Source organism: Anas acuta, chromosome 7 (genome assembly GCF_963932015.1).
Source record: "Anas acuta chromosome 7, bAnaAcu1.1, whole genome shotgun sequence".
Lineage (NCBI taxonomy): Eukaryota > Metazoa > Chordata > Aves > Anseriformes > Anatidae > Anas > Anas acuta.
This window is the reverse complement of record NC_088985.1, coordinates 25,950,521-25,972,130: the sequence shown is the minus strand read 5'-3', so window position 1 is coordinate 25,972,130 and position 21,610 is coordinate 25,950,521. Positions and strand designations below refer to the sequence as shown.

The 21,610-nt window shown below is 43.4% G+C and overlaps 2 protein-coding genes across 4 annotated transcripts in view; one reads left to right on the top strand and one right to left on the bottom strand.

Annotated features, from left to right (window-relative positions):
* COL17A1 (collagen type XVII alpha 1 chain) overlaps positions 1–5,327 on the top strand; it is a 35,990-nt gene extending 30,663 nt beyond the window's left edge. Inside the window, exons 47-57 of the mRNA XM_068688424.1 lie at positions 19–156; positions 442–525; positions 763–891; positions 1,380–1,469; positions 2,033–2,137; positions 2,376–2,528; positions 3,111–3,530; positions 3,683–3,823; positions 4,404–4,466; positions 4,657–4,728; positions 4,910–5,327. Of these exons, the coding sequence (XP_068544525.1) occupies positions 19–156; positions 442–525; positions 763–891; positions 1,380–1,469; positions 2,033–2,137; positions 2,376–2,528; positions 3,111–3,530; positions 3,683–3,823; positions 4,404–4,466; positions 4,657–4,728; positions 4,910–4,959 (1,445 nt within the window). The 3' untranslated portion in view covers positions 4,960–5,327. The remainder of the gene's footprint in view (positions 1–18; positions 157–441; positions 526–762; positions 892–1,379; positions 1,470–2,032; positions 2,138–2,375; positions 2,529–3,110; positions 3,531–3,682; positions 3,824–4,403; positions 4,467–4,656; positions 4,729–4,909) is intronic.
* A 637-nt stretch (positions 5,328–5,964) lies between these two features.
* The window catches only part of SLK (STE20 like kinase), a 48,056-nt gene continuing 32,410 nt past the window's right edge, over positions 5,965–21,610 (bottom strand). For 2 of the 3 annotated variants that reach the window (XM_068688425.1, XM_068688426.1), the window contains exons 12-19: positions 21,202–21,381; positions 19,070–19,162; positions 15,660–15,789; positions 15,293–15,417; positions 14,540–14,728; positions 13,075–13,200; positions 11,354–11,467; positions 5,965–10,920 (exon numbers count right to left, since the gene is read on the bottom strand). In XM_068688425.1, the coding sequence (XP_068544526.1) occupies positions 10,774–10,920; positions 11,354–11,467; positions 13,075–13,200; positions 14,540–14,728; positions 15,293–15,417; positions 15,660–15,789; positions 19,070–19,162; positions 21,202–21,381 (1,104 nt within the window). In that variant the 3' untranslated portion in view covers positions 5,965–10,773. The remainder of the gene's footprint in view (positions 10,921–11,353; positions 11,468–13,074; positions 13,201–14,539; positions 14,729–15,292; positions 15,418–15,659; positions 15,790–19,069; positions 19,163–21,201; positions 21,382–21,610) is intronic. The other variant, XM_068688428.1, reaches the window with a different exon arrangement.

The window sequence follows — 21,610 nt, the reverse complement described above, 5'->3', positions numbered from 1 at the left end:
CTTGGGCATCCCTCCTAGGTGACAATGTAAGGCATTATTTGACCGGTGCCCAAGGCCCACCAGGCCCTCCAGGCCCACCCGGGATCATCACCACTGCAGATGGGAATAGCTTGGATTATGCGGAGCTGGCTGCGCGGGTTATGAGCTATATGACAAGTAAGCACCCTGTTCCTGTGCGGTAAGCTCTGTGAGTACCAAATCACAACCTGCTGAGCTTGTGCAACACCGAGAAGACCAGAACCTCAGGAGAGACAACAGTCTTTAAGCAGCAGCCCCTTAAAGCCTGTGTGAGACTGCAGCTGATTCATGGTGCTCTCCATGGGAAGCCCATTCCAGCAGTTAAACTGGATTAATTCAGCTTTCCTATGTCCCTGTCTGACCCCTCTTCACCTGCTTCCTCCTCTTAATCTTGGCTGACACAGAACCTTTTTATTCCCACAGGCTCTTCAGATCGTTATCAGTCATATGTCAGTTCAGTGTCATCTACATCAGTTTTGTATCAAGAACTTTTGGACATGCTGCAGAGTAAGTGGCCCTGAAGAGAAACATGGGAGGTGGGGATGAAGCATCCCAGCAGCCTGGAGGTCTGCCCTTCCCTCTAGTCTCCTGTCTCCAGCTGGAGTTAGCTGGAAAAGGAGCTTTGCGTCCATAGGTTTGGGTGATCTCTCTCTAGTAGAGAGGTCTCAGCTCAGCTGCGAACCCCTCACACCTGGCTTCTTTAAAACAGCTGGACAGTCCTAAAGAAATGTCTTTCATTTCCAGGAGAAGAGATTCGTCAGTATCTGATTGGACCCCAGGGCCCACCAGGGCCTCCTGGACCAGGAGGAGATGGAATGGCTCTGTCACTGGATTATGATGAGTTGACCAGGCGGTTTATCAGCTATTTGTCAAGTAAGGGTCTTTTTAGTGTGTATTTCCCTCTGTTCTCTTGAGAGCTGACCAAATAGCTCATGCAGTCGATGAAAACTTTTCCAGTGTTGACTGAGTGAAACCCTAAGTACAGAGACGTCTTCACAGAGATTGTGAGAGACTTGGAATAGAACAAAGATACCTTGTAACTAAGGCATTATCCAGACACGAGGAATGAGTTCTTGCTTTGCTAAGAACTGAGCTGAGGGCCATCACCTCACCTTAGCCATCTTAGGAGTCCCATCAATGCCTTCAATTTCCTTTATCTTCCTTTTCTGTCTGGGTCTGTGGCCAGGATGTATTTCACTGGGGAGGAGTTGATCTATGCCCACTTTTTGTCAAGGCAGCCCAGGCGATGAACTTGCAGCAGCCTTCCTGCACTGCCTGCGAGCGAGCCCTGCAGCCTACCTGCTCCCACTGCCCAGCCCCTTTTGGTAACATGCTATTGTTGGATCTGTCTGATTTTGCAGGTTCTGGGATGAACATCGGGCTCCCTGGACCACCTGGGCCTCCGGGGACACCTGGCATATCGTACAGTGAGCTAACAGCATACCTGCGAAGTAAGCCAACTTTGTGACTCCCATGCCACGGGTTCCTCCACACCCCCAGCAGCTTTTTCCAGGCTCAGTCACACTAACAAAGCTCAATATGTAAGGGCACTGCCACAGGGTCCCTACCATCATCCCTGATCTGCAGAGAACTCATTTATGAGTGCAGAACTTTTCCTTTTGGCTGTCACCACAAATGGCCCTCTACGAGACTGCAGTGATCCTCTCTGCCTCAGTTAAAGCCCTGCAGGCCTCCTGGGCAATGCCAGGACCCGCACAGACTGCGAGTGGCTGCAGACAGATCCCTGTGCTTCTTGAGAAGATTTGTCTTCAAACTCTGCAGCATAAAGGAGCTTCTTGGACTTTTTAAAAATATATCTAAAAATATGAACCTCTACACTCTTTGGGGTGTCCACTCAGGGAAGTGGGCTGCACCAGCAAGGCCGCACTATATGGTGCTGGGGAGAAGAAAGTCCCCCAGGCTTGGTTTTAGTTGGCATTACCATATTGTCAGGGAAAGTTCATCAGAATTGCAGAGGGTTGGGTAACATCTTATCTTCCCTTGTGTCTTGCAGACTCTGAATTCAGTGGTCTCGTTGGTCCCCAAGGGCCTCCAGGGCCTCCAGGGATCCCTGGATCACCCGGCGCCTCTCTGGAGGACATCTCTGCTTACCTACAAAGTAAAGCACCTGGGTTTCTCACAGCTGGCAGGGAGGTTCTGGTTGGAGGTGCTAGGGGGAACTGAGCCTGAGATTTAGCTCGCTGGGACCTGTGAGTGCCCACTGGGAACCGGGTCACGTGAAAAAATCTCAGCTGGAAAGGGCTGGAATCTGGGGTTGGAACCTTTAAGCTTACAAGATTCCTAGATGTGCCATTTTCTTGTCCTCTCACTGTACATCATTCTTCCTCTCTCTCAAGATGTGGGATACTCTTCCATGTCCGGAGTGCAGGGCCCACCTGGCCCGCCGGGCCCTCCAGGGCCACCAGGCTTCTCGGGAACCGGGCTCCTGTCCTACGCAGACATCACCAACAGCGACGAGTTCCGGAGCGAGCTGATCCAGTACCTGAAGAGTAAGGGGATGGTGTCCATCCTGCATTGAGGCAGCCCTGTAGCAGCCTTCCTTGAGGAGGCACTGGAGCAACACCACCTTATCCCCGTGGGCTCATCCCAACACTTCCCTTACAGGCTGTAGGGCAGTCAGCTTCACCCCGTAGGCCTGCCTCCTCTCAGTCCAACTGCAAGGCCAAGGTCCTTGTTGTGAGCCTAAAGGAACAGGCACTGGGCAGTCCCGAGTGGCCTGCACTGAGCAGTGAGCTGTTAGTAAGGTCAGCTGCAGACTTTTGCCATTGGAAAAGTGTTTTCTTTGAGAAACCCCTTCCTACAGAGAAAACGATGATGTGAGATTTGGAGGGCATCTGGGCCAGCTGTGAGGCAGCACTGGCCTGAGCTGTCACACTGGCAAATCATCCAGGGCAGCCTTTCAAGGACAACGGGGTGCCCTCACTTTTGGGAGCCTGGGTGCAGAAGGCCCTTCTGGCAGTGCTGCTGTCCTCGGCCTGAGAGCAGTGTACCCATCTGCAGAACCATCAGGTGGGGGGGGGCAGGTATCCCCGTGTCCCTGAAATCCCCTCAGTGCCTCTTGTATTTTGCAGGTGATGAAGTTCGAAGCTACATCTCGGGGCCGCCCGGGCCCCCTGGGCCGCGGGGACCACCAGGACCCAAAGGAGACAGCGGTTTGGTAGCTGGGTCTCTGGCATCAGTGTATGGCGAGTCGCTGTCTTCTGAGCGGTTGCACGGAGGATCCCTTGGTGCTGAGGGCTCCCACGGGGCATCGCTGGGCGCAGGCAGCTCTTACAGCAGCTCCATGAGCAGCATGTCATCCTACAGTGCCTCCATGGGCAGCGAGGGCTCCTACGGTGCCTCCAGGGGTGGTGATGGCTCTTTTGATGACTTGCTGGCAGCTGAGGAGGCCCACAGGAGATCAGCAGGTTCCGGCAGATCCTACAGCAACTCCTTCTCTGGGTCCCTGGATTACAACGAGCTGGCGCGCCACGTGTCAGAGAACCTGCAGAGTGAGTGGGACGCCTCCCTGTACATGCTGCCACCCCATTCCCTTGCCCCATTCCCTTCCCTCACCCTTCCTGCTGCCCACAGCTATCCCTAAAATCCTCCCGCCCCATCATCCAGCCACAGCTCCTTTCAAACAACGTCTTTATCTCCTCAGGCCGAGGTATCCTGCAGGACCTGATGTCTTACACTGGACAGGGGCCACCAGGTCCCCCAGGTCCTCCTGGTCCCCCTGGAATCAGCAGGGTCTTTGCAGCCTATGGCAATGTCACCGAGGACCTTATGGACTTCTTCAGAGGTATGTGATGTTGACCTGGTGTTTCTGGCTCATGCATATGAGGTCTCTCCAGCCTCTTGTAGCGTTAATAACCCTTTCACCCTTGCATGCTGAAGAAATATAATCAAGATGCAAAGCTGGAGGCAGGTGGTCTTTCCATCCCCTTCCTCCCTTGCTGTTCTCATCATTAGGAAGGCCATCAGGCTTTCCCACGACTTGTAGGAAACTCACTCCAAACCCTAAAGACTATGCTTGCAAACCCTGTGGCCCATTTTAAGCTGGTTGGGCTGCCACATATAGGGCAAAACGAGAGAGCTGCTGCTCACTGCTCTCACATTGCGTGGACCAGCTCCAGCCCTGGTGACAGCCAGGGCACTTGTAGGGGTGGCAGAGCAGTGCTGGTGCCATGAGGTCACAGCCTGCCCCCAGGACTTTATTGGGACCAAAACCATTTACAAAAATCCTGCCCTGCTCAGTCTAACCCCATCTAACCTAGAGCGATGGCCTTTCCGTGTGACTCAGTGCTTCTCTAAGCGAACACAGACTCCTCTGCAGGTGGTTTGTCCTGCTCTCTCATGCTCACCTTAATTTTCCTCTCCAGCACATGGAACTGTCCAGGGGCCTCCTGGTGAGAAGGGCGAGCGGGGTTACCCCGGACCCAAAGGTAAGGCCGGCCACCCCTTCCCTCTCATGCCGTGTCCACCGGGGTGGTTGGCGCTGGGCTGCTCTCGGGGTCCCAGCCCCGCTGCAGGCCCTCAGCCCAAGCACCCTCCCCACCTGGTCTCCCTTCCCCTGCCTGGCCCTGCTTGCAGGCTGTCATGCTCAGGGCCAACTCGGCCTTCTTGTTCCTTCAGGTGACCCCGGACCGATGGGCCCACCGGGACGCCATGGGCAAAGGGGACCCAAAGGAGAGAAAGGCGAGAAAGGTAGGGATGTCTGCCCCCCAGGAGAGCGGGGCTGGGCTGGAGGATCCCCCAGACACCGGCCCAGCTCTGGGGAACTGACACAACACGTGTTGGGTTTCTGTTTGATTTAAAGTTGTGTTTTGTTTTGTTTTCCCCATATGAATGCTTCAAGTAACCTGCCTTTCAATATCCTTGTGCCCAGGTGAACAAGTGTATGTTGGCAGAAGAAAAAGAAGAAGCGTTGGGGTTTAAGGAAAGAGCCAACTCAGCTCTGCACTGGGCAGCGTTGCTAGCAGCCCACAGAGAATCTGTGTGGATCTTCATTGCCTTACTGCTAACATGTCCTCCCCAGTAAGCTAACTCCTTAGACTCGATAGTTCGGTGTTGCTGCTGAGGTTTGAGTGGCTCTGGGACGTGTCCAGCACGGTCCTGCTGTGGGTGTTTGCTCCTGTTGTGAATGTGTGCCTTCATGCCCCGACTTCCCAGGTGTGTGCGTCTGGGGGCTGACCAGGGCTCTGCGGCCCAGCCAGCCCAGGCTTCTTGTGTTACTCCCGGCTATGTAAAAACCTATCAATCATTTTTTTAATCAACTATCCACATATTCAGCAAAAAAAAAGAAATTCTTCCCCACCAAACAACTGTTTTTTTAGAGATCAGATTCAGACAAAAAGTGCTGTAGGAAGCTCTGGGACAGCTTTCTGAGCGCCCCAGGATTTCTTCTCCACATGTTTGCTGTGCTGGCCACAGGCAGGAGGACCTGGTGAAGCAGGTGGGGGCATGCACAGGGCCAGAACCAAAGCACTTTTGTTAAACAATTTGTTGACTTTTAAAAAATATTTTCGTATTCTATTTTTTAAACATCAGGAAAAAATAACTTTATGATGTAAACATCCCCATTAAAGTGTATTTTATACCCTGCATGTGCCTATCAGTGTCACCTTGGGCAGTCAACCAAAATCGGTGATTGTAGCAGATGCAGCGTGTGGTCAGAGCGGCTGAGGGCTGCTCTTTTGCTTCTCAACACCGGTACATGACGGGAGCAGGCAGCGAGTTCTTTCTTGGTGTGGTGGTTTTCAGTCTCGTTACTGGGGGCCTCTGCACACTGCTACCACATCGCCTTGCTTGCCCCGAGGCAATTCGCGTCACAGGATGGACTGTGGAGGAGGCAGCCCGAATTTGGAATGTGGAGTGAATTTGGAATTCCCTCACAGCTCCCTTGTATTTCATGCACGTATTCCAAGAACAAAACAGAGGTCATCTCAGCAAACTGTGATTTTTATTGTATTTACAGCAGAATTATTACAATATTCTACAGAAAGCCATGAAATCAAATTGCTTTTAAAAACAAGACCAAAAAAAATAAAACACAGAAAACAAACAAAAAAAACCTGTTATATGGCTGCTACTGCAAATTTATTTCCATGAGCTGTACATACAGAGATCCTTAGCCAACTATTTATCCATCTCCTGATTTTTGGTTGCTTCCTGTAAGGCAAAATTAACTTGGTTTGTGAACATAAAACATTCAACGAACTGCTGGGACGAGGTGAGGCAGGAGCTGCCGTGCATTTCCAGGCTTTATGACAGAACAAACAGCGCCCTGCCTGGCTTGCTTACAGAGAACAGGGGCAGGACAGCACAACAGCTGGGTGTCACTGGATGGCTCTAGAATGCTTAGTTCCTGCTCTTTCCCCCTTTCAGCCTGGGTGATTGATGATCAGAGAGAAAGGGGCTTTACCTAGCATGGAAACCGTGGAAGATATTTCATAAAACTAAAGCAACGTGGGGCTCAGTAACGCCCTTCTGCTTTCAGTACAGAGAAGTGCGTGAGCCCTTAGTTGCTGCTTTAAGCACATTTTAGCTTAAGGGGGCTTCTGCTTCCCTCCAGAGCTGCTGATTGCCCTTGGGCCAGGAGCGCAGTAGTTACAGAAACGAAGGACGAGGACTGAGGCAAGAAAAAGAGGCTGAAAAACAACTAAAAGCTCTGCAAACAACATCACCTTCCCAGCTAGAGAAATGCTATGAAGCTTTCTTCCTTTCCCTCCCTTTATCTGCTCTCATCCTTTGTAAGACTAAGAAACGTGCCAGGGCATCCTGGCCCTGCCTTGTCTGGGGCTGAGGAAGGTTAGCTCTCTCTGACCTCATTTCATGCCTGCTGTGAATTAAACACAGTCAGGGACTGGGAAACACATGTGGACACATCAACACAAGGAAGGTTCTCTGAGATCCAGAAGTACAGATCTTGCAGTACAATGACAGGGCTGTAACTGCTAACATGCAAAGCAAGAAGTTACCCAGGTGGTGGCCAGCATCAGGGCTCCTCCTTTCCCTGAGCTCCAATGACTATGGCACCACTGTCTTCATTTTGCTGCCATAAAAGACATTTTTACACTGTGGCCTGAGGAAAGCAATTACATTACTGTTTTGCCTGGCTCTATCAGACTCTGACTTTGTTAAGGTGCTAAGGTTCCTATGTATTCATTAAGAAAAAAAATCCTGTTCCCTGTAGATATATCAAAGGTCTCTGGGATAGAAGAATCATTTTTAAATACCTGGCTTGCTGGCTCTTAAGCCATGTGAGGGGTTGGATACTGAACAAAGTCCTGTGAAGAATCACCGAGTGAATGCCCGTGGTCAGGACACCACGGGTCAGGGCGGTGGTACCAACAGCTGCAGCGCTGCCCCCTCTCACTTTGAACATCTAAAGGAAAACCTTTAACAATAAATTAGCATAAATCTAGTCAACCATAGAAGTAGCCTCCATACCATACCATAGCTTTTCGTGCCACACTTGCTTCTGATGCATTCAGCAGAGAGCTTGAAAGAAAACCGCGGAGTTCTGTGGGAAACAGAGCAGCAAACGTGCTGGAGTATTCCCTCTTCACACAAGTAACAGCAAAGTTTAAACTAATTTAAGTTTAAAAGAGCTTGGTCATCCAAAGATCTCCCTGGTCCACCTGCAGGGCTGCACTGGCAGAGACACTGGGAGCAGCTGAGCTCCCGTAACTGTCAGGCTGTGAGAAGAACTGCTGACTCCTCTATTTACAATGCCCCATCCCAAGAAAGCTAATTTAGCAAGTGCTGAAATCTGCTTTCAGAGCTGATTAAAAATTGTGAGGTCTGAATCCGTCAGAGGCCATGAGCTTGCATGGAGATATTTTTCTTGTCCAAACCAACTGTAAATAGAGGAGCAGAGAACAATGCACTGCGCTGTGGTGCACGCGCTTTAGGGCCTTTGTTCATCTTCCTGCAGCCAGCAGCTACAATGTAAAAGGAAGGTGAGCACGAACCAGTATTTGCTCAGCTTCTGAGGGGCACGTAGAAAAAATGCGATCTGCCAGAAACTCAGCAAGCCAGCAGACTGTTTTGACTACAGAAAACACACCTAACTACCTCTGAGACAGAGCTCCTACCATTTATTAAAGGGATTATGTGACACGTGATAGGAGAGAGATTGGATTTTATATCTCAGACGATCTCTTCCAGGCCAATGCGAGACTAAATCTATTTGAATTGGATTTTCTGACAGTGCCCTAACAGCATACACCTCCTCTTTCATGTTCCACAATGCTGATAAAACGCTGGCTTTCAATCTAACCATGTAAGTACCTATGTTAGCTCCTGTTATCCCAGAGAAGTGGATTTGCACACCAGGTATCAATTCTCAGCACAGTCACAAGACTGCAGCTGCTTAACAGCGCTCTACAGCTCCAGACACAGCCAAGGACTCGCTAAGGCTTCGACTGCTACATTCAGTCCCTCCCTGCACCACACAACTCAGGCATTTGTACAATTTACAGTGAGGTCAGATTGCAGGAGCTTGTGTGAGAAGGATCTTCAAATTAAAGATTTACCAGACGTAGACAGAGGTAACCACTATGCCAATATATATTAGCAAGTTATCACTGAAACTGCCGAAAATCTAAGAAGATTAACATTTCTCTGAGAATTTAATGTGGATAAAGGCAGAGATAATCCAGAAGAGGAAATCTGCCTGCCAAGTTTACTCTCCAAATAAATCACTGAGCCTGCTCCATACAAAATTGCAAACAAATTCTGTTAAATACAGAGGTGAAGATTACTTAACATTATTTTAGTAACAGTCAATTTATGGTGGTGGAACTTAAAGGAAAGGCCTTCAGAGTCTTTTTTCAGCCTACTGAACAAACAACTTAAGGAACTTTGCATTTAGCAACAGATAACATTCTAGAGATAATGATATGTGAATTTACAACGGTACACAATACACAGTGATATAATAAAATGCCAGAAATTAAGGCTAGCTATTAAAGTAATTATGCTATCAAAAAGTTACAAAAATTAAATTAAAACATGCATTTTCCAACTGCTTTTACTGTGCTGCAAATTTTAAATGTCTTCACTGAGAAGGTATAGTTGCAACATCCAAGGATTTCAGCATCCAAGATTTCAACCGTATCTGATTAAAGTCCTATGTTAATTTGAGTTCATTCATGTGCATCAATACTGTTCCCATGAAATGAACATCGTGTAAATGTTCACCAGTCTCACATTAAATGCAAGCTAGCAAAACAAAACCAACATTGCAGTTGATGCCCAAAGAGACTAGAAAGTTAGGCCTCAAATAACAGAAAACAAATACTATTTTACAAATTCAATGCCAGCATACCAAATACAGCTTATAATACTGTCTTGATATGACTCGAACCATCACAAGGAGTGCAGTAAAAGTGACCTAATACACTTTTCCTTCCCTACCAGCTATGAGAAACATTTCAGATTTTTTCCACTGCAGATCAGTCAGGTAAATAACTTATTTTACATCTATGAACTTAAAAAATAAAAACCGTCTATGTTAGTACGTGGCAACACAAAAGCAAAAAAACAGCTTCATTAAGTATTTTGTCTATATATTTAACTTAAATCTTTCTATAAAATAAAATGACTAAAACAAACAAACAAAAAAATCAAGTTAACATTTCCAACCAAATCAGACTTCTGCCATGGTTATCCATAAATACAACCACCCACCTCCACTTCTGCGATGGAGTTCCAATGAACAGGCTTTGGTAAGAACAGAAGGATGGCTCTACCCATTCCCGGTACAGTTGGAGCGACCGCGTGCGTCTCGCACAATGCTTCCTAAAAAATACATTCTACAGCTTTTCGATTTGTAGAACTAACCACCTGTAATAGCTAAGGAAAACAACAAACTGTGCATTTTAAAGTTAGCATTTCTTTCACCTTTACATATTTTAGTGCAAAATATTTTAGGGTGAGGATTTACAACAAAAATGGCAGTAGCAGCAAGAAATCTTCTGTTTTGTACAGTAACAACAATGCAAAGGAGCTTTACTTTGTTTTTGTTTCATAAGTGACAAATACTACCCTGTTGCCAGGATTAGCATACCGAAGTGTTTCAGGCACTGTATTAATTAAACTAGCACCCCATTTCATTATGGAACTAATGGACAAAATATGTAATGGAGATCAGCTCAGTTTAATTTATGCCAGAGGTTTCTTTTTTTTAAAGAAGTTGTAAAGGTTTTTACTGTTACCATCCGTATTTAAACACAAGGGTTCATTTTTTATGATTATTGGCATGTTCTGAGCAATTAGTTTCAGTCCTCACTATGAAGACACTGCTCAACACTAACATTTTAAACCTCTTGTGGCAGTTTCAGTTGTGGAATTCTCTTGTGTAGAAATGACACACTTAAAAACACAGTAGCAGAACTTATACAGTTTAAATATTCACATAAGAAACCATTTTTTTGTGATGAGAAAGGTTATAATTCATATTTTAGGCTTACTTAAAGTCAAAACCATAGATAACATACTTTTTGAGACTGAGATAAAAAAAAAAACATTCTTGAAACATCTGAAGGACGTCACATTACCATTATACACCAACTCCTTTTCTCTTTTCTTCCATTCAAAGTAGTAAAAAAAGAATGATCGTGACACTGATTGTCTCCACCGAAAACAAAAAGTGCCAGGTCTTTTGATGTACTCCACAGATTAGATCAGGTTAGACGACGGGGATGAAGAACTCCAAATATGAAAAACCTACAGCAGTTCCCAGAGTTACGACCCAGTGGAGTGAAGGCTGGGGATTGGATAGAATTTGGAAATCCGGCTTTGTGTTGAAGGGTTAAGGCATTCAGATTCTCCAGTCATTTTAAAGAAAACTTCCTGCTCTTGCAGTTTTCTGGCAAATTCTTCTTCCAGTGTCTAAAACCAAGATCAGATTGTTATATGAATATAAGGCAATGGAAGTGTAAGAAGCCTGTTCTACTGCTGACAGTCTGATACAACATCTTAACAAAATGAACAAACAAACAGCTACCACCACCATCCTCTCTATTTGTTACTTCATCCTCTTTTTTTTTTTTTTTAAATATCCTATTAGCTTCTGAAATAGAGTCCTAAAACAGATTTACTCCAGCTAAGAGGTTTTATACGCAAATATGCACACATGCCCTGCAAGAGGACCACAGGAAGAGGCTGATAATTGTGAGCCTTTTTTGTTGCACCTATCTTATTATAAGTGAACTATAGCAGTTTTGTATAGTAGCTCAATTCTGCTCCTCAGCAAAATTTATATGATCTGTATTTGCTAGGTTTAACACTTCATTATATTCCAATTCAAACTGCTCCAATTTACCTTTTTTCTTGGTCTCAATTTCTCTCTCCATTCCTTCAGTTCTTGGCTGTGCTCTTCATCCAGCTCTTTCAGCTTCTGAGTCTCATGCTCAACCAGTAGATGGCATTTTTCATTCTTAAAACAAGATAAAGATAATCCTTGTCAAACTAATTCAGATTAGACAACTTAATATTTGTCTAGTGACATATGTTGTCCTAATTCTTTTTAATTAGCTTATTAGCCTGTGCAAACAGTGACGTACATAATTACAAGATAAAAGTTTGTTGTGGGTCTGCATTATCAAAAGCTGATCTTGCCACCAGAACCAATGGAGATAAGAAATACTTGTAAATCTAAACATGCTGCTGAGTACCATTCAGAGAGCAGCCGACAGCGCTACTCCAAACTGTGGTCACTGCCTAGTAACACCACCGCAGGTCACGCAGCATTTCTGCTTTGTTTTCTGATTTTTTTTTCTCTAATTGTATAATTTATTAAAATCAATTACATTAAAAAGGAGTTAGTTTGTTGTTTTTTTATTGGAAAAATACTTCCAAACTTCTGGAAGAATACTTCCAATACTTCAACTCTTGGTGAGTTGAAGGAGTTGAGACTAACAAATGGGGTCTAGAGAGACAGAAACGTGCTTGCATAGAAGCAGCCACAGAATCACCCTGTAATGAGAAGGATAATCAAACCACACATTAAGTTTCACATTCCTTTAAGTTATACATGTTTGTTTAGCTGCCAGGGGCCTTTTGAAGCATGGCAAGAATACAGTTTAGCATTTGGCTGCAACAATTCTTTAATATTAAAGAGCAGTTGGCAACTGCAGTCTCTAAAGCCCTTCTTGTTCCTAAGACTCCAGTCCCAGCTGGCTCTGATGCAGAGTACGAAAGCACAGCAACAAAAATGACAAGCACTTGGCTAGTCCTGAGTGCAGCTAAGGGCCAACTTCTCTTGATGTGGCTCAGAGTAGCCCTAATCTGCTTGATTTTGCTTTAGCTGGAAGTCTCACGCAGACTCCCACGGTACTTGGGGATTTGCTGGGGCGTATTAGTAGTAGCGCAGCCAGGGCCTGTTTTCACCAGATGCAGGAAAGCCATCGGTAGAAGTAGCTTCACTGGCCAATGGAAGATGGAACCTCTCTCTATACAAAGGTGATCAGCAGGTGATCATTTAATGCATGAAAACTGCCTGGTGTCCCGAAGCAGAGAAAAAGCAGACGTCATGGAAAAGGATGCCTGGCCTTCAGTATGCAGAACCAACTTCTACAAAATGCATACGAAAAACAACAGCATTGAATTCCTTACTGCAAGAAGAGCATTCCTTCTAAATAGCTTCCAAAAGCTCAAAAGTGGCAGCCTGCACTTCGCAAAGACTCCATGCCTTGTGGGCAATGGCTGGTGCTGCCTACCTCTGCTCCAAATAATGACATTTGAGCAAAGGAGGTTAAAACGAAACATTTCCTACACAGAACAGTGCTGGGAACTCGGTAAATATTCTAGGAGCTACCATCTGCCTATGGCTCAAGCTCTTCTTATGCGTAAAATGATTTCTTATTAATTGATGTTAGGTTCTGAGCCTGGTTAAACAGTATCATGCAGGCCTTTAAAAGCAACGTTGAAAAAAATCCACATGAATCAGTAAAAATGCAGGAAAAGGTGTTTCTGCTTTGCCTGTGCCTGTTATTAACGTGAATCTTCCCACTGAACGTTCATTTAATGTCATCTATTTTTAACCTGTAACTGATGCAGTTCTCTGATGTTTGCTTCACACTGCAACTGAAGGTCCCGCATTTGATTTTCATGTTTCTGATGCTGAGCCAGTCTCTCATTTTTCTGTCTCTTTTCTTCTTGAACTGCAAACTAAAATTAAAAAGATGATTTGTATTGTGCCCCTATATACAACAGTTTACATGAGTCAAAAAGTGTTTAAAACAGAACAAGTATAAACACCATACAGTAATAGTGAATTGAATGGTTTTAAGATATATGAATATCGACTGTATTTTTATTCTATTTTTAACTCCTACAAACGGAATGGCCTCACAGTTTTGTCCACCATTCCTTTTTTCTCTGCACTCTAATCTCTCTGTAAAGCACAGCACATTTCACTTTCAGATACCTGAAGTTAACTCTCTCTAAAGCTAAGTGACACAGAGGTGTTGCAACAAGTCTTGGTTGAGGTTGACGTTAAGCAGTAAGGGAGCTGTTTCCCAGATTTTACTGCCCAGATTTTTTTTTAAATCCTTCCATTGCTCATCATATGGAAACCATGATCTGGGACTTCTGTGCATAAAGCAAATCTCTAAAACCTTCACAATGTTCCCTTTTAAAGGATGACAGTTATTCTAAATAAATTCTAATTTCTAAATTCTGTGCATCTCCACAACCTCTCCAGGCAACCTGCTCCATTGTCTGACCGCCCTCACAGTGATTTTTTTCCTCATTCTTAAGTTATACACTTACATTGACTTACATAAAACTATTTCAGTTTCTGCTGACTGCCTCTCATCCTGTCACTGGGCTCCACTGAGAAGAACGTGGCTCTCCCTCCCATCACGCATTTATACATGTGACTACCATCCTCCTGAGCCTTCTCTTCTCCAGACTGAAGCATCCAACAAGTTCAGCCTCTCCTCTTACACCATGATCCACCAATCCCTTAACCATCACCACGGCCCTTGGCTGGACTTGCTACATTAAGCCCGTGTCTGTCTTGCTCTGGAGAGCCCAGCACAGGACCCAAGATGTGCCTCAAGTGAAAAGGGGAAGACGACTTCCTCCCACCTGTCAGCAGCACTCTTCCTCACGCAGCCCAGGATGCTGCTGGGCTTCTTTGCCACAAGGGCACACTGCTGTGTTGGCACACTGTTGACTCACATTCACCTTGCTGTCCATTGGGACCACTGCGGCCTTTTCAGCAAAGCTGCTTTCATGGCAGTCAACACCCAGCATGTGCTGCTGCCTACAATTATTCCTCCCGAGGTGCAGGACTTTGAGTTTGCCTTTGTTGAACGTCATAAGGTTCACCTCTGCTCAATTCTCCAGCTTGTACACATCCTTCTGAATGGCACCAGACCCATCCATGCATCAGCCTAGTTTTGTACCACCTGCAAGCTTGCTGAGAGTGCATTCTTGCCTGTTGTCACACTTATGTTTACATCACATCAAGATTCTACACTACTAAAATCATTTTTATTACCTGCTTAATTTTTTCACGATCTTGGTCTGGAGAGGCTAATGAATTGATTCTTAAACTTTTCTTAAACATAGCCATTCGAGTCTTTGCTTCACTTCGCTGGATTTTAGGCAGTCTGGCTCTTTCCTGAGTTTGCTTGTTCTTTAACTCCTCAATAAGGCGTTGATTATATCTCTGCATTTGTTCCGTTTCCTAAAACGTTAACCACATGGAAATGTTACAGAATACTTGTTATTTTATAACTGTTACATCATTTCATCAATAAGCACGTTGTTGGAGCGTTTATTTCAGCAGAAACCAGCGGCCCTGCCCTAGTGGTAGGGATAGGGAGGATCAAGTCTTCCATTTATTCCAGGGAGCTCTGGATCATGCCCAACCCATACAAAGTTATTTAGTCATCTAAGAAATATGGTATATATTACCAGTTGTAATCCGTACAACTTGTGAATTACATTTTTTTTTAACTGTCTCTGCTCTTTGAAAGGAGAAACTTTAGTGGAACTGAACCTCCACTCCTGCAGTTGTAAAGTTACAGTCTGGCTTAGATTTGCAAGATTTGAACTACTCTAAGGTTTATTTGTTTTTCAGTACATAGCACAGAACGTATACAGCATGGAAATACCTGCACAGGTATTGCCTAGGCAAGCAAAGAGCTACCTGAAGAGATCACAAGTCTAAAATGTATTGTAAATCAAGTAAATATAAAATATATTTTTGATTTAATACACAAAAGGAAGTGTTAAAATCAACACTAACTTTTTCATGCCTCTTAAGCAGCTGGTGCCTCTGCATGAAGTACTGATCCTTGAGCTGCTGTTTGAGGAGTTGGTGTTTCTCTTGTAGGTGTCGCTCCTCCAGCTCCCAGATTGCAGCTTCACGAGCTGGAAAAAACGCAGGCTGGTTTAGAAAGCACAATACAATCATTCTGAATCCACCTGCAAGTGGATGTTTAGAAGTGGCCTACAGCTGCATTTTAAGAGCAAAGCTTTTCTATAGCACATGGCTTTATTGCAGTTCCTTATAAGTCATAAAGGCCTCTGATTTCAGAAGTTTCAGGCGGACTGTTGATTTATTAAGATACAACACAAATATGTCTTTAAGGAGAGAGTCTGATGCTGAATACCTCTCATGAGCTGCTGTTTGTTGTTGAGGCAATCGCGTTCAATAGTGGCTAGTTCTGTCTTCTGCTGCTGAATTATTTTCTTTAGAGATGCGTCCAGTTCTTGTTGCTGCTTCTGCACAAATTCCTGCTCCTGGTGGAAACCAATAGAAATAAATTAAATTTTGTTCCTCTAGCCACATTACTGTTTAATGAAATTCCCAGTTCCGTGTTATATATACACAAAAACAAATACAGCTAAGAAAATTTGAGCTAACATGCCTCGTGCTATAGAACTACCTATCTCTTGTATTTTCTATGCAGAGAGTAGAGAATATTTTTAATATTTAAATACTTTCAGAAATAAGAACAAAGGCAACAGACTAACCAATCATCTGTAAATCATTCCAGCTCATCTTTGCTCAAAACAAACTGCAGGTTCAAAGCTAGTGAAGACAAACATGCTTGATGTAAAGCTGATCTCAGTATATCAAATGTCATGGATTCATGGATGTAAGAAAAAAGCATTTCTGATTATTTTGCTTTGGGTTATTAGGTAAAGCCTATTTGTTTATATGTTGGGTTTCAGGTTTGTATCTCTATCTGAAGTGCTTCATCCTGTCATGAACTCAAGTGGTTTATCACGTCACAAATACCAAGTTTCTGATGGAGGTTTGGAATCCCCTCAGGCTGCCATGAAGACTCCAATGGCTTTCATGGGAACTGTGTCCTGCAGGACTTAAAGACTCGGTGCACCAGAGCTGACCTGGCTCCTTGCAAAGTGATACACCTGCCATCTGCATGCTGCAGTCCCCGTATCACCTGCATCTTCCTCTTATCTAGCGCATTCCAGTCTGTGGCATCACCTTACGGAGAGCAGGTAGTAGTAGGAAGCCCCCACCACACCCCGAGGACATCCCGTTGCATTTCTTCTCTGCCACTATTCAAAAACCAAACCCCAAACGTATCTACAAGCATGCAGGCATGCGCACACGCTTAAAGAATTAAAGCAGATGCTTCCATCAGGATATAAATGTCAAAAAAGCACAATAGTAGTGTAGGTATCAGAGCCAAGGCGAGCAGCTGCAGAGCTTGCTGTTATACATAACAAAGCAAAAAGATGGCCTGTTGGAACGGAGATGGCGTGAGGCAGGAAAACAGTGCTGGGCTACAGGCGATGAGTGGAAGGGCCTCCTGAGCTAGGCTTTTTACTTTATTTTTACTGAATGTGCCATCAGCAACATGTGGAATTAGGTATCTGTCAAAAATCCTTTGTTATGTCCAGGAGCATCTTGATTTTCATCTCCACAGAAAGTCATTGAATAGCAGACAAGGCTTTCGTTTCTCCCAGGGGGCAGCAGAGTTGCACAAGTGACAAAACCAGAGGGAGGAAGCTGGGGAATGCTCAGACAGCAGCAGACCTGGGGGTACAAAAAAGGACTGGGAGGCCACCTTTGTGAACGACGCCAGGCATTCGTAACCAAATATATAGGCTGAAGAAAAACACTGCTTTGGTTCCCTTTCTCGATAGGGAAAAGATACAAAAACTAGAAGTTTATTTTGAGCATGTGGGCACATAATTAATACTATGTATGAAGTGCTAGGAGTTTTTTGATTTAGGAAGTACATGAGGACAGCTGCTCTAGTGTAGTCATGGTCAAAAAACAATTATGCTGGGGATTTACTGTCAGTAATTTAAATATCATTGCTGCTGCATCTACACTGTAAATCTTAAAAACACAAAAACCCCAAAACACACAAACCATGCTAATTGCTAGTACTAAGATAAACCAGGCAATTGCAGAAATCGATCTGGCCTTTTTGCTTCCCACATCTACCCAGGTATCATGTAAATAACAAGCACTGACCTTACTGAAGAACATGCTGGGTGGTGCAAAAGGCAGGCAGCACAAGGCAGTCTGCCTTTTAAAAAATACCACCTGGTTTTGCCCAGTATCTTAGACTCCCACCTTTACAATACACAATCTCACTGCACGCAGAGCATACAAGTCACACTACTCCTCACATGTGCTGAACAAATAACACACACCAGAGAACAGCATTATATCATGTTGGAGAGATACTTCAGGTGTCTTGCCCAGAGGACAGTAAAAAGATCAAAATTTCAGTAAATAGTGCAGTGATAAAACATTTGTGCTAACTCTCTTGGAGGCAGCAGTGAAACTGATCAGCACATATGAGGAGAAGGAGAAGAAAACCACACATTTGGAAAATTAGGAAAATAAAACTTTTTGGTTTGCATTTTAGGACTTACATCCTGCATTTGTGCGTTGAACAGCGTACACGAAGACAACTGAAAAGACTGAATCATAACCTGAGCAACGCCCTGTGGGACACAACGTACTTCCCATGTCAGAATACAATCAAATATAGTGCTGCTCTTCAAAAGAAAGAAGGTAACCTCTGCTGTATGTTAGAAATATACATTCAAAATGTCAAATCTAATTGCAAAAAAGGTAGTCGCTGACAGTAAAAATTCTGGCCATCTAAGATGCTCCATTTGCACCTTGCCTAGTACTTCCTCATTCCAAGTAAGGATCTTCCAACTTTAAAACCGTCCCTTACTTTAACATAGTGAAACCAGCGAAGGAAACAAAGTCACCACAACCATTATGAAAATTTAGTTCCTGAATTGTTTCCTTAACAAGCTTAGAGACACATCATGGGTATGGGGCAAGCTGTAACTCAATCAAATTCTCAGCTGGGAAATCCCCTCTTGAACCGAACATGTAATCAGATAGAGCTGCTGGTATTTTCTGCTAGGTCACAATCATTTAATCTTTAAATTACTCAACCCAAACCTGCTCTGCTGGGGTACAAACTCACTCACCTACAAACTACGGCCGTCACAACAGCATTTTTTCTGAAATATTAGCCTCTGTCCAGCTAGCTCATATAAAGGCAGCAAGTTTGAAGGCGTGACATTATATATGATGTCTTATAAAGTTTCTCTACACCTACCTTTAGACGTTAAATAGTTTCGTTTCACCTAATCTGTTCTGCTACTAGAACATGATGCCTAACGCTTACCTATTCTATATATGTTTTTCCCCTGTGCTTGTAGTGCCCCAAAATAACTTCTGCCTGAAGCCTCCATCATTTGACAGAACTGCAGGTACTTACCACTCATAAAAGCACTGTAATGAAAATTGCCATAGAAAAATAGTTATTTTTTTTGGCACAACGTAACAAAACATTATGCTTAACGGCACAAACTTGAAAATCACCGCTCCTACAATTCTACACATTATACTCCACGGGAAGTGACACGGCAATATTTGAAGAAAGAGAGCAATCCACAGGGTTAGTTTGAGTTAAGTTTCATGTTCACTCAACAACAACAAGTGAAATTATCAAGCTGTGTGAATACTGCTGCCTTTTGTATTTTAGTAGCTTGAAGCTGCCATTGTTACCTGAGCATGCTGGCTTTGTGCAAGCTCCTCTTTCTTGCGTTTCATGAGCTCTTTTCTCAGCTCTTTTGGTGCTTTCTCCACTTCACATAAAACCTACAGTGTATATAAGCATGCAGAAGGTGGCGAAAAGAACACTTTTTCTCCGTAGCAAGCATTATTGTGAACATAGGACATGCAGGTCAAGCACTAGAGGAATTGGGAAGCGTGCATTACTTCAGTGGCAGGGATGTTAGCTTAGTGAGGAGAGCTTAATGAAAAGAGACGGAACAATGCATGCTTTAGGTGTGCCAGCGCAGAGAGAGGCATATGCCAGCTTCTTTTTGCATGCAAATGCTGCCCAGTGCTCTCAGAAATGGCAGTCTCTTGCTTGCGTTTTCATGCAGCAGCTAGAACAGTCGGTAGATAAGAAAACCGCCACCTGCAGAAGTGGCATTTTCTTAAAGCACTACTGAAAAAGGGCTACAGAGTATGTTTACCTCATGGTAAAGCTGTGAAAAACGGTTGGAAACTTAAAATGAATTCCACAGAAAGAGAGCTATTTCTGACACTGTCTTGAACATGAAGATGAATTTACAAGATGCCATTATCAGTGTTTCAACCATAAATGACATCTACATAGGGTACGTCTTAAAAATCATCATAGAAGCAAATAAAATATTAATGGCCGTAAATGTTCAGTTCTGAAGAATTTAAAAGCAAAAACCATCCGTAACTGATTATGTTTTTAAGAAACTTTTCATTACACATATGCTGAACTGGAACATTTGTTTCAGTTCAACATGAGTTAGACTAGATGAGTAGAAATATTCTAAATATAACCTGGCTAAATCAGCAGAATATGAATCTGTTATTTTGCTGGTTGTTTTTTTTTTTTGTGTGTGTTTGTTTTTTTTTCCCCTCACTTGTGAATTACAAACCTTAACACTGCAAACACCTCAATATAACATGGGTAGTTTGAGAGCACCAGCTGCATTTTCCTTCAAATCACCTTCTGAAGTTCTAAATACAAAACTATGCACCCAAAGACCAATGCCTATTTGTTTAGTAGTGGAAGCATCATCAGAAAACAGAGTCCAAATCACCACATGCTACTCCTGTTTCCGTGAAAGAACTGCTTTTAGCTCAGAGAAATATATAAAAATTCTTCCCGCTTTCCCATGTAGGACCCAATCACCAGTAAGTAGAAAGAGACTCAAAAAATGCAAGAGGTTCCGCAAAAGAAGAAAAATGGTTATTTACATGAGCAGACAGTTCAAATTGAATATATTTTTTTCTATGCATTTTTTTTAAACTACAGGATCTTTCTATGCAAAAGCATGGACAGTACAGATTCTAAAAGAAATCTCTGGAAGTCTAATAACTATTAGAGCAAACACTAGAGACATTTATTATACAAACAAGCACTATATAGCTGATCTGAAAATGAAATAAGACAGCTATTATGAGGCAAAATCCATAGAGGTACACTGCTCTTATTCTAACACAAGCAAATCAAAAGCAAAAGGTGTCAGTGTAAAGTGTCACTCACTTTGCCTTAACTGTGCAACACAAGAAATTAATTGTAAAAGATTTTAGGTCATCAGATTTGTCTCTCTTAGCTTGCCTTTTTGAGTTAAAGAACAAAATCCACCTAACACTTACTGTAAAGAAATTCTAAATCACATCAGCAGGCGTTTAATAAAAATCTAATAAATTAACCAAAACTCAGGAATTTAAGTGTTTCTTCTCATTAATGAAGAACATGTTGTTTTCTTTGAAATTCTAATTTGCTAAGTATTTACTAAGCAGTTATAGCTGGTTTGTTTAACATACCAATCTCAAATATTTTCAGTCTTTAATAAAATACTATATCTTAATCTACTATTTGTAAAAAGAATTATTAAATATTCTGTGAAAAATAAAGTCTCCTAATTTGATGATATTTTCTACATTAAGTCTATACCCAAAGGTTCCTGTTAGCTGTTTGTATTTCACTTTTGGCAGCAAAAAAAAAAGGAATACCACTGACTACTAGTACTCCCTCCACAACTTATTATAGCACATGAGGCTGATGTGACTTTTGGGAGACCTAACCTCAACCATTTGCTATGGCCATACTCCTTATTTTCTATACCATCATCTTTGTCTCTTACCTCCTTCTTTTTGTTCTTCAGCATGTTCTGGAATTTGGACAATTCTTTCTCCTGTTCTGCTTTGATGCGTTTTGCTTCATCTCGTAAACGATTTGTGTGTTCCTGTTCCAACCGCTCTATTGTCTGCTTCTGCTGCTTCTCTAGATTTTCTATTTCTTGATCATATTGTCGCTTTTTACTCTGTTTAAAAAAACAAACAAACAAACAAAAAAAAACACCTTCATTTTGTTTACTGGCAAGTGTGTTCTAGCAGACAAGCTTGGCATCCCGTAACACAAAAATATTGCCATTAGTAGCAAGAATTAAACAAACTATAGCCATCAAAGAAATGCCCGTAATGCTGTTGTGAGTATTTGGCCTACTCCATCAGGATGTCACATTTTAAGAGCACCAAGATCCAAAAAACTCA